The sequence below is a fragment of the Ixodes scapularis genome, unplaced genomic scaffold (assembly GCF_016920785.2).
Source record: "Ixodes scapularis isolate PalLabHiFi unplaced genomic scaffold, ASM1692078v2 PGA_scaffold1__304_contigs__length_218370807, whole genome shotgun sequence".
Lineage (NCBI taxonomy): Eukaryota > Metazoa > Arthropoda > Arachnida > Ixodida > Ixodidae > Ixodes > Ixodes scapularis.
This window is the reverse complement of record NW_024609846.1, coordinates 98,184,121-98,196,707: the sequence shown is the minus strand read 5'-3', so window position 1 is coordinate 98,196,707 and position 12,587 is coordinate 98,184,121. Positions and strand designations below refer to the sequence as shown.

Here is a 12,587-nt window from a genome sequence, read left to right as displayed (position 1 = left end):
CTAGACTAAGGAGCTGCCGCCTTTTCTCGAGTGACATTTCATTAGAGTCAACATACAAGCTTGGGATAGGGGATGTTCGAAAAGCACCACTTGCTAGACGCAACCCAAGATGGTGCACTGGATCAAGCATCTTCAATGCAGACGGTCGAGCAGATGTGTACACAACAGCACCATAATCAAGACGTGATCTTACGAGAGAGGAATAGAGACGAAGAAGACACCTTTTATCGGAGCCCCAAGACTTGTGAGAGAGAACTTTTAGGATATTCATAGCCTGCATACACTTTTGCTTCAGCCACTTGAGGTGAGATACAAAGCTAAGTTTACGGTCGAAAATCAGTCCCAGGAACTTATGCTCTGGTCTTACTGCAATGCTATTTCCATTTAAACTGAGAATCGGATCTAACCAAAGCTTACGCCGCAGAGAAAAGGGGACACAGATTGTTTTTTCTGAAGAGAACTTAAAACCATTTTCGTTTGCCCATTTAGTCATTTTATTTATGGTTAGCTGCAACTGTCTTTCGCAGCTAGACATATTACAAGATGCCACAGAAATTTGAATATCATCCACATATAGGGAGTACGACACGGAAGAAGGTATGACCTGACAGAGAGAATTAATTTTTACAGCAAAAAGAGTAACACTCAGGACTCCACCCTGAGGAACCCCGTTCTCCTGAACAAACAAGTCGGAAAGTGTTGTCCCTAGCCGTACACGAAAAGAGCGATCACATAAAAAGTTTTTAATGCAGTAAAGCAATCTGCCGCGTACTCCACACATAAAAAGGTCACGCAGGATGCCATGTCGCCAAGTGGTATCATAAGCTTTCTCCAAGTCGAAAAATACCGATACGCAATGCTGCCTGTTCACAAATGCCTCTCGTACAAAAGTCTCCAGCCGAACCAAGTGGTCGGTCGTGGAGCGTCCAGGTCGGCAGCCGCACTGATTTGCATCCAAAATATCATTTTGTTCAAGGAAGTAAACAAGATGCTTGTTGATTAACCTTTCATATGTTTTTCCCAGGCAGCTCGTCAATGCTATCGGCCTGTAACTTGACGGGAGGGAAGGGTCTTTTCCAGGCTTCAATAACGGGATCACTTCTGCCTGTTTCCATTCAGTAGGGAAGTATGAATCTTTCCATAAGCCATTAAAATAAATTAGGAGAGCTGAGAGTGATTGTCGTTGTCTTGGAACATTGTCTTTCCAGGCGTTGTCTTGGAACGTTACGGTATTATTATGGTCGGTGACAGTTTAAGAGTGAAGTGGAGGTTCGTCTCAACCATTCCACTTTAGCAGAACGAACACTGGAGAGGATCTCCTCTCCAGCATTTACTCTGCTGAAGAGGAAAGGGGTGGAAGGATTTCCACTTGACTCTTGACCAGTTACCGACTATAATTATGAGCCAGCAAAGACACCCAGGTTGACGAACGAACACTAATCATGTCCAAACTTACCATGCCCCGCCACAAAGCTACCGTATTTACACGATTGTAGGTCGACTCGATTGTAAAGGGCTGTTTATACTCCAACATAGACAAACGCAACGCACGCTGTCGCAGACCGACATTCGTCGGCCACTACGTTGAGCCGAGAAGCGCCCGAACAATGGTGTTTACAGTCCAGCGCAGACAAACGCTGGTCCAGCGCGCCCCGACGAACTGCCCCACTATACGCATGCGAGTCTCAGTGGCAACCGCATCGTCTCTACGCACACAATGGGCCTCCAACACGGGATCGACGCCTTCTGGCGTGCTTTGGCTGCGCATGCACGTGCAAGGTGCATGAGATGGCCAGGCGTTATCGGAACTAGTTCACGCTGGAGGCGGGACAACTGAAGCACTGTCGTTCTCACTCCGTCCGCGACTAGACTACGACTCGTCCACACTGGTGATGTCAGTCCCGTCGTCATCACTGCTATGTTCTTTAAGCACGTCGTCGGCATCGTCCAATGAAATCTCGCACTTCGCAAATGACAGCATCAACCGCATCTTCCGCGCTTGCTCGGTGATCGCGTTGGACGTCACGAGTAGAGACCGATTGCGCACGTTTGCGGCGTACGTTGCAAGCCTGACCTCACTCCGGAAGGTATCCCCACCTATCCAGACTTCGGCCTGCTTCGTTTGCCGTCACACTTTAAGATTCCACGCCAGCGCAGACTCCACTGGAGCATCACCCACTCCGGCGGGTCGAACTTACGTCCAACAGCGCAGTTGTTGGTTGCTTCTGAGTGAAGAATGGAACGAGCACCGAAAACCTAAAGTGTCCGGATCACGCGTTTCAATACGAATGAGCATACAGTAGTTAGCGTACCAGCAATATCTCGTACTCGATCAAACGATGTGCGACCGCGAGTCATGCGAAAAACTGCGAAGAGAGGCCGCGGCGCCGCGGGCTGAGCGAGCCAAGTAGAGGGGCTTTAGCCAGAGTGGCTCTTACGAGAAGTGTCGCCACCCCCCGGGAGTCGGGCGCTCCGTGCTCTGTTCACCGCCGTGCATTCGGGTTAATTTGCGAATCGCTACCAATAATACTCGTTCGCGCTAATAAAAAATAATTAATTTGTAAAAAGAGCGCACAAAACAGTGTAATGCTAGGGGTACAGCCGGCTGAACTCGTAACAAGCCGAGGTGTCCATGATATCACGATTGTTTCGTTTTTGCCGGCGGTGGAATGCTTCGGTTAGATTATCAGTCGACCCCCCCACTTCTAATTTTGAAAAATTGGAAAAAGGGTCGACCTACATTCGTGTAAATACGGTACGCAGATGCTTGCCCCTCCCAATCCGTTTTTGCGGAGAGGTCGCTGCGCACTGTCACGGAAACAACCACGGCCCCTCAGACCTACCGCCAACCCCAAACGTCCAAGCCACGTTCCTCGCGCTCGGCCATAAAGAGGCGAGCAATCTGAAATGGGAGACCCCACTCACTTTGTCTGGGCCATGAAGTCGTCGTAGAGGTACCTCTGCCTCTTGGTCAATTGGCAGAACACCACATGCTCATACTTTTTGGGCAGCTGCTTTTCCACCTCGCACTTTAACCTCCGCAGGAGGAAAGGACGAAGCACCTGGCGGGACAAGGAGAGGAACATTAACTCTCACTGACACTTTTCCTATTTTTTGTTTACATAAAAAAGAAGGTAAAAAGAGCCTAAGATATAAAGCACAGTTGAGATCTAATCTAAACCCTGTCAGGGTATACACAAGAGTGACATGTTTACACCCACAGTAAATCTCTCCTTGGAACGGCCTGCGCCCGTTGCCTTTAGCCGCGCACGCACGCTCGAGGCTCACTACGCACCCAACTGTTATCAAAAATGCAAAAACTCGCGCCGTAGGTGAGACAATGGAAACTCCTGCCTGTAGGCCTTATTCCGCCAGCGGCTAAAGTAGTCAAAAGGTACCAATTCATTGTAAAGAGCATACTGCTAGGAAGTTTGTGCATGCACCTAAAAGCAGAAAGAACAGAGGCAGCAGTAACCTTATGAAGCCGCCTGATGAGGCTCTCGTTGTAGTCGCTGTTGCCCTCAATCATGCCCGTCACGGGGTTGGCAAACCATTCGCGGAATTCCCGGTGGGACTGGAACACGTTGGGCATGAGGAAGTGCATCAGGGACCACAGCTCCATAAGGCTGTTCTGCAGAGGGGTCCCTGTGAGCAGCAGCCGCCGAGAGCTCTGGAAGTTGAGCAGCATCTGCCACCGCTGCGACTTGAAGTTCTTGATGTTCTGGGCCTGCACCGCAAAGGGAGGGACGGGGTCACCAAAGGCCACCCGCCAACGACAACAGGCCTCGAAATCGCACTGCCACACTCCATTTCCTGTAGCAAGCTCGCATCAATGCCGGATACTCCATGGGCGTCGGGTCCTTCTAGAATTTAGGAATGTCTACAAAAAGGTGGCATTGGTAAGAATGAAAAGCAATGCATTCGTTATTAATACTTTAACAATACGCTAGAATAACCGGGTACTTTTAATGTTTATCACCGGCCAGTCACAATAGACTCCTTTCATCGTGGTCTACTGCAGCCAAGTTATTTTAGCTCCACTAACCAACCGCCGGTTAAATTTTCAGTCCCTAGAAATGCCATAAACACACAACTCCGGGAACACTTGCTCTAGTCTGCAACAAACGAAAGAGAAACAATGGCTGTAGCCAATCCCCACCTCGTCTAGAATGAAGTATTTCCACTTCTTCCGACGAAAGGCCTGGTGGTCTTGTACCACCAACTTGTAGGATGTGATGCACACGTGGAACGCATTTGGCTTCGTCCACCCCTGAAACAGTCATCCAGATCGTCTACAATCCTCCGCACTCGCAACGCAGATTCATTAATGCCGTTTCGTGTTTGCATTCTCGTCTTATGCAACACTTGCAGGAAGATGCCACCGCGCTTCCATCGTCGCTTCCCCCACGTTGGCAAAATGCCTCGCTGCCGGCCATCCGCCTATACACCTTTCCAAAAAACGCTCCTAGGCCACTGCCAGGTCGCTGATGCTGATGAGGTTGGTGCGACTCTTGCGACCCTTTCAGCTAGAAATTTTCTGCCACTCTCTCGGATTGTGGAAACCTGCTCAGCGTGATTCTCTACCTTTGTTTTTCAGTTTTGCCTTCAACGTTTTCTGGCCCCTCTTGAAAGTTTCCACTTAATTTTTCTGATGCAGGCTGCATACCCTTTATGTGTTATCTTCCACTGTGAGAAACAGGGCTGGCAAGTGCCTGGCATTGAAGTGTTTCTGCATGACATTCACGGGAAACGAAGGAGAGGAAAAACGTTGAATGGCACTCGACGCAATTTTGCAAGCAATGACAACTATTCTTTACCCCTCTCAGAGATAATCTGCGTAGGGTCCTTCTCAGTCATAGCCAAAAATAGTTGTTCGGTTGGACTGGGCTCGAAAATGGTTTGTTGCCCCCCTGGGGTCAAGTGTTTCTTGAAAAGGTGTATTCAATAAGTTTATCTCCTTGTGAGAGGTCGAGATCCTTACAAAAGCATAGAAAACCAAAAATTTCAGTTTCAGTTTTTTTCCCAGGATATTTCTTACGTTCCACCGATGCCAACTTCATTTATTTAGAGATTTTGCAATATCTATGTGCCATCAACTCGACTCTCCGAAGTCTAAAGACAAATCCCGCCCCTAAGGATGCGCGTGTCGACGTGCCCCTCCTGCGCCGGCAGACCCCCTTCTTAGAAAGAGCAAACGAGGAGAGGACAACCCACCTGACGCTTCTGCTTGCGCTCCTTGGGGACCCCGTAGTACGTGAGGATCTTGAAGGCAGGGCACCACTTCTTGAACTCCATCTCCCAGTTGAGCATCACACTCGTGGGCACGACTATCAGGTGCGGGCCCCACACCCCTGGGAAGAGACCGCCACACCACGACGGTTCAGAGGCAAAAGAAGCAGACGCTCCGAGACGGTCGAAAACGAGGGAGGAACCGTGGTGCCTGCAACGAGTCTCCGACTGGTCTTTACTGCATTCTAGCATGTGGTACCTTGATCTCCACCCGGCGCCGTAGTAGAAATCTTGCGCCATTGCCTGCTACGATTTCGGCAATGACACAATGGTAAAGGCAATGTGGCGGGCGCCCGATCGACTGCAGGTCACCCTCCAGCTTGAGAGCCCACGAAAGGTTCGGCAGCCAGAAGCGAATGTGCTGCGTCGACAGCGACGCTCCCATTATCTCACACAGTAGACTCTCGTTACTTCAAACTCCAGGAAGCCACGAATTTTGTTTGAATTATTTGGAATTCGTTTAAGTATGATGCAAGTTAAAAAAATAATTTCTCGTATGGATGGCCACGCACTAAAAGCAGATGCTCAAAGATTTCCTCTACACGTGGCTACTAATCGTAAGCAGATGTGTGAAGCATTCAAGGAATGAGGCTCCCATAGGCTGGTGCGCATCATAGTTTCAAAGAACGCCACCCCATGGCGCTGCGGGCCCCGCGCCAGAAAAAGGGACACGGTGGCATGCGTTTGGCCGCTTCTGCCCCTTTTAACGCCAACGAACAAGGCGGTGCCTCAAGCACTTACATCATCAGCAGCCGCAACCTCAGCAGTAGCAAAACCTGCTTGTCCATGCAAGTACACCACAGACGAACTAAGGGAGCGGAATAACAGAGCACAACGAGCGAGGAGGCAGGCAGCGAATAGAAGTCTCAGAATATTCGGCGGGTGGAACGAGCAGTGGCATAACGTGCTTGGAGACAGAACAAAGCCTTTAGAAAGTGAGGCACAAGTGGATCAGAATTCAAAGCGTCTCAGGTGGCAAGAGGACAAGGCCCTTCGACAAGGCAAGGCGGAAGCAATACGTCACAGGCGGCACGCTTTCGCATTCAACACTCATAAGAAGTGCTTAGGTGTCCCCGGACTTTTTTTTTTTTGCCAGCAATCTGCAAGTCGTGACATGCAAGTTAGTAGCAGGTTCCCAGGGGTTTATTGCGTTGTCAAACGTAAATCTGCTGCGTCCGCGATATCGGTTCCCATGACATGCTAGTTTGCGACGGGTTCCCACATGTCCTTCCTACCCACGTGAAAAGTGAATCTTCCCGCGACACAGGACTTCGTAGTGAATCCCCGCGTATTTATCGCACGGTTAAACGCCAATTTGCCGTCTCTGAAATTTCAGTTCCCCATTTCACAAGGTTTGCAGCAAGTGCCTCAATGTTTTCTTACAATTTTTTTTTTTTTTTTTTTTTTATAGTTTCATTGTAGCATTTTTAAAGGTGGCCCACCCCATGTTTTTCACTATTGAACTTTTCATTTTGGATGGGTGTTCCAACGGGATTTTCAATACGCATTAAGGCCCATTGAGTGCGCTTCTTACCGAGCACCTGTGTACTGCGGAGAAGCATCACCCGCGAAAGCGAGCTCTTTTGGAGTTGCTTCTCCGCAGTGCATCGGTGCTCGGTAAGAAGCACTCCCAACAGGGGCACGAGAACGAAAAGTGTGAATTACACGAAAATGCCGTTAGAATTAGGCGGCTTATGAATACATTGAAAACGTAGCGGGACAACTAAAAATTTGAAGTTTGTTTGAATTAACCAGAAGTATGAAATATCAGAACTGGAATTATCACGAACCTGCTGTACTTATCTACGACCAACTGCCAGGATCACAACATCCGGCAGCGGGACATTCCGGCTCTAGTGACCACGTTGGTTGCAACTTTGGATCATTTTCATTGCACGGGTGGTGCAGTACACTAAACACACCCGTTGGAGACACGTTCGAGGCACCTTAGTTCGACACGGCAACACCGACCAACAAACTGGCCACCCACCCTTGTCGCAGGCCATGTGCGCCAGGAGGGAGATGGTCTGGATGGTCTTCCCCAGGCCCATCTCGTCAGCCAAGATCCCGTTGAGCTTCTTGTCGTGCATGGTCACCAGCCAGTCCAGGCCAATGTGCTGGTACTCCCGGAGTGTGTGCTTCAGGAGCCAGGGAACCTTGGTGGCCACCTGGAAGCGACAAAACACGCTCAGGTTCGTGCACGCCTGCATGTGGATGTATGTTGGTTTGTCATGGGACGCACCTGCGTTGTCGAAAGCGTGTTTCCCTTTGGCTGGAAGCTCTGTGCGGTGGCCGCAATGTCCGTGATCTCTTTGGTTGGACCCTTGCAAGAGTCGCCGCCTCCCTTTTCCACCTGTAACCAAACGAAAGAATGTCATCTTCACCATTAGCTCTGGTGCCAGCGAATGGGCCAGTTCACCAAGCATCTCGGCACTGAAATAATGCAATGTCAGCGCTGCATCGGCACTAGTGTCGGCGCCGCCTCTACACTGAATGAGCACTGCATTGTGTGTGTAGGCAAAAAAAGGGAGCGGAAGGCCGATAAATTGCGAGGTCGGCACTTCGTCTGTAGTGCCGACTGATCACTGCAGTGTATGTGTGGACAGATCTGAAATGTCGAGCCAGGTCACGACGGCGTAATTTGCGCATGGCACTTGCCTTGGCTTCGGCGTCCACCTCGTCCGACATGGGGTTGATGAGGTACTCCATGCCAATGTCCTGCACCTCTCCCTCGCTGGACGTGTCCATGTCTTCCTCCTCCTCCTCTTCCTCGTCCTCATCTTCCTCTTCCTCCTCGGAGCTGTCCTCAGAGTCTGCGGCAAGATGGCCAGTCAGTCGGCTCGTCCAATCAGACAAGTTACGGGCACGCCGCAACTCGTGTGCGGTGTGTCCTACGGGCACACCGCTCGGTCCAAGCACGGTACTGACATTTCCTTCCGTTCCGCTCGTCGAGCCTCGAACATTGTTCAAATCTAGTTACGACCGTAGCCTGCCTTCTAGCCATGTAGAAAAAAATCGATTGAGAATTTTCGTAAATGATTCATGACTAGGCCACCTCATTTTCTCATACTGTATAGTCACCGTAAACTGAGAAAAAAACACCACTTACATGTAAGTAGGGAAACACTACTATAATACTCAGAGTCATTGCCTACCCCACCTTTTTGGGCAAAATATCTACTTCCAAAGAAACACAGAGTGATTGCAACACTATTTCAAGTTTTGAGTTCACAGTATATCTCGCATGCAGCTGAGCACGAGATATGCACGAGGATGTCGGAAAAACTTGCCATGAGACCTCCAGCAAATCGAGGACCCCCAAACTTACAACCAACTTCATGGCACATTCTGAATTTTGTGCTGCAGCAGTACTCCTGCAGGCAAGAAACCAGCTTGCCTTGTTCGTTGTCGGCCACCTCCACATCTTCGTCCTCGTCGGAACCCGCGATAGAATTCGGAACCTCGAAGTCGCTGGAATAGGCGGCCCTATATTTTTCATACAGGGCCTCCAATGACATCTCCCCTGGAAAGACAGAAGCAACACCATGTGAAATGCAACTATCAGAATTCGTTGCAAAGCAGAGCAATACAACAGATCCGCAAATGAAGGGAGTTTGGCCTGGTTTTTATCACACCACCTTGTGCCCCCTTAAAAAAAGCATGCTACTGGCCCCCTTGGTGCCATTAACAGATGCTGCAATGTTCAATCCAAAACCATGTGAAATGGATATCCTCAGCAAACCTCAGACATCAGATGCACCTGCATCTTCAACTTTTGACTACAAAGCTGCCGCTACTCTTTGTTTCATTTTTTGATGAACACGCCATCGAAGCCACTCCAATGCATGCTAGTGTCATGTGACCTTCGAGAGGGGCACAGCAGCGCATGGCAATATACGTTAGCAGCGCTGGATAGGCTGGGACGGCTTGTGGCATTCACTCCGGTCCCTCATAAGATTGAACGAAGTATAGCGCCCATGGGACCTTCCCCACAGCCCTTCAACCAGATGCCACAGGACCCCACCCACCTTCCTCAGCCAGCTCCTTGAGCTCTGCCGTGTGGTCCACGCTCTGCTCCTGCTCCTCCTGCTCCTCCATGGTTGCTTCGTCGTCCCCGCCCTCCTCTTCTCCTACCAGGAACTCTTCGTCCTCCTCTCCCCTGCTGTCGTCCACCTGGGAACAGAGGGCAAACGTCAGAGCCAGACCTCGTCCAGTAAGTTAGTTCCCCTCTCTCCCAACACTTGAGCTTACAGCACTTCTTCAGGTACCCACCAAGCTCGCCATAAATGGCCTGCCAGTCTACTTCAATGAGGAGGGTGCAGAGAGACTAAGTCTACAGAAAGACTCATGCCAGAAACTAAACTTAGGATTACTGCACACACATACTCATGTAAACTTGCCCATAGTCTGGTGAAGTGTAAAGAACATGGTGGACGCACTGAGAAATTACCGTATTTATACGAATGTAGGTGGACCCATTTTTCAACTTTTGAAAATTTGAAGTGGGGGGGTCGACTTATATTCGAACCAAAGCATTCCCCCGCCGACAAAAACAAAATAATCATGATATCAAGAACACCTCGGCTTGTTACGAGTTCAGCCGGCTGTACCTGTAGCATTGTGCTATTCTGTGCGCTCATTTTACAATTTTTTTTTTTTTTTGTGTGTGTGTGTGAGAACAAGTATTCTTGTTAGCGATTTGCAAATTAACTCGAATATATGGCAGTGAACAGCGCATGGCATGCCCAAATCCTGTGGGTGGCAACACTTCTTGTAAAAGCCACTCCGGAGGCCGGTGGAACAGCCTTACGGCTCACTGGTTCACTCCCCAGGGCTTCTTTCCGCAGATTTTCGCACGATTCACGGTTGCACGTCGTTTGATCGAGTGTCAAGATCATGCTGGAGCGCTAACTATGTTTTTACAGCGGAGCTGTTAAGGGCTAGTTTCCCCAGGATCATGTCCCCCGCAAAGAAATGTCGACACAAAACTCTGGTTGCCGCCGTCGCTCATAGATGAGGTAGCTGTCCAGAGCGTTGTGTTTGCTGGTTGTCCGCTTGCCGCCGTCGCTCATAGATGGCGCAACCTTTCGAGCCTTTCCACTCTGGCTTGCCGACTTGCGGCCGGCCATTACTTCATTCCCATCATAGTACAGCTTCGCTGGTCTTCCTTCTATACCAAATTGAAAAAGCTAAAAGATTTTTTGTATTGACATGCGTGATCCGGGCAGTTTAAGTTTTCAATGCTCGTTTATGGCCATTCTTTACCCAGAAGCAACCATCAACTGCGCTGCTGGATGCAAGTTCGACCACGAAAGTCAGATTTTGAGGTTTTACGTGTTAAACCAACGAAGGGCATCTGGCACGCCCCAGCGGAGTACTGAAAATTAATTTCGACCACCTGGGGATCTTTTGACGTGCAACCAAAAGCTCGGTTACACGGCGCCTTCTCTGCAATATGCCTCCGTCACATTGCGGGCACCTCGGCCGGTATTCGAACCCGCCACTTGGCGCAAGTTCGGCAAGTCGGAGCAGGTGATGTTTTAGTGGAGTCTGCAATGGCGTGGGATCTTAAACTGTGACGGCAAACAAAGAGGCTTCCGAAGGCCAAAGTCTGGATAGGTGGGAATGCCTTCCGGAGTTGGAGGTCAAGCTTATCATCATTCTTGTCCAGCTCGCTTGCGCCTTTGCATTAATTGCATTACAGTAAACTTTTGTAAATTCGACATCGACGGGACCTTGATATTTGGTCAAATTATCCGAATGATTGAATTACAAAAAGGACAGGAAAACTGTTAAAATTAAACTTCCTTTTATCCTCCAAAGTACTCACAGATGGTCTGATGCCGTCTGCGCTTAAAACGCATGTCCAAAAGCATGCTTAGGGGAGCACCTTAACTAAACGTCACGTCCCCGGAAAATCGCGCACTACAAAAAAAAAAAAAAATACATAAATAAAACGAAAAGAGTAAGTTTTACGAGCCGACTTTGGCTCCGAGCCAAAGTCTGCTCAGCGACAAAAGAAAAAAAAAAAAAGGAAAAGAGAATTTGCGGTTTTTGACGTGCAAGATGGACCGCACACGATGCTACAGAGAAGCGCTTTGAGAGCGCGCGCTGAGAATGCTTCGAGCCGACTTCGGCGCCGAGCGGCTAGACCGTCGGCGACAAAAAAAAAATCACACAAAAAAGAGGAAAAGAGAACTTACGCGTTCCTGTGCGTAAAATGGAGCGCACACGATGCTACAGAAAAACGCTTTGAGAGCGCGCGCTGGCACGTGCGCGCCGCGTCAGACTACGTGCTATGTTCTCTGTGCTACTCCACGCCAGAGTGGTTGCGCTGGTGCCATTCGCTACGGTCCATCTCAACGGGGTAGCAGAGCAGGCGAATATTTCCACACGTTCGGCTTTTCTGCCTTGGTGCTGTGCAATGTGAGCCCGCGCGCATTCGCTCGGGACGAATCATCCGATAGGGAGTCCTCCCGAGTTCGAACTATCGAACTTTTCCTCCCATAGAAATGCTCCCTAGAAACGCTCGCCGGGACTTTTGAACATGATCGAATTAAACGAAAGGTCGATTTAACCGAGGTCGAACTAACGAAAGTTTACTGTATAATAATTGCAACGTATGCCGCAAAAGTGCGCAATCGGTCCCTACCCGTGATGTGCAACGCTATCGCCGAGCAAGCGCAGGAGGTGCGGTTGATGCTGTCATTTGCTAAGTGCAAGATTTGGTTGGACGCCGCCAACGACGTGCTCTGAGAAAGTAGCAGTGATGACGACGGGATTGACACCACCAGTGTGGATGAGTCGTAGTCTAGTCGCGGACAGTGAAAACGACAAGGAGCAGCTTCAGTTGTCCCGCCTCCAGCGTAACTTCCTAGCACGCCAGAAGGCAACTATTGCGCGTTAGAGGTTAAGCTTTCAAAACAGATACCTTGCTGTTCTCAAGTGTTCGCAGTGAAATGCGCATCTAAACATCTTTAATTTATTTTTTGCTGATGCGCAATGTTGTGCACATCAGCTGCATGACATTGCTGACATGCAACTTAGAATTCAGACTACTTACAATCGTGCAAATACGGTAGATTCTTCCGTCAATTAGGGTAGCCTTGACTTTACTCTTATTTTTGTCTACAAAGGACAGTAAATCAAACTAAAGATGTCACAGTGAATGTTTGGCCAATTGTGGAAGGCTAACCAGGTCAAAGGTTTTTGATCAATGCATTGCTTACATAAGACGTCATCGCACCAAGCTAGCAGTCATTCCTACTTGTTCTTGATGAGAAAAAGAAACCTGATGG

General features: G+C 49.3%; 1 protein-coding gene across 1 annotated transcript in view; it reads right to left on the bottom strand.

Moving 5' to 3' along the window:
• The window catches only part of LOC8039649 (helicase domino), a 148,045-nt gene that overhangs the window by 89,437 nt on the left and 46,021 nt on the right, over nucleotides 1-12,587 (bottom strand). Inside the window, exons 8-16 of the mRNA XM_029974730.4 lie at nucleotides 9,318-9,462; nucleotides 8,687-8,812; nucleotides 7,948-8,102; nucleotides 7,532-7,642; nucleotides 7,280-7,457; nucleotides 5,215-5,351; nucleotides 4,160-4,270; nucleotides 3,476-3,727; nucleotides 2,926-3,062 (exon numbers count right to left, since the gene is read on the bottom strand). Coding sequence (XP_029830590.2) covers nucleotides 2,926-3,062; nucleotides 3,476-3,727; nucleotides 4,160-4,270; nucleotides 5,215-5,351; nucleotides 7,280-7,457; nucleotides 7,532-7,642; nucleotides 7,948-8,102; nucleotides 8,687-8,812; nucleotides 9,318-9,462 — 1,352 coding nt within the window. The remainder of the gene's footprint in view (nucleotides 1-2,925; nucleotides 3,063-3,475; nucleotides 3,728-4,159; nucleotides 4,271-5,214; nucleotides 5,352-7,279; nucleotides 7,458-7,531; nucleotides 7,643-7,947; nucleotides 8,103-8,686; nucleotides 8,813-9,317; nucleotides 9,463-12,587) is intronic.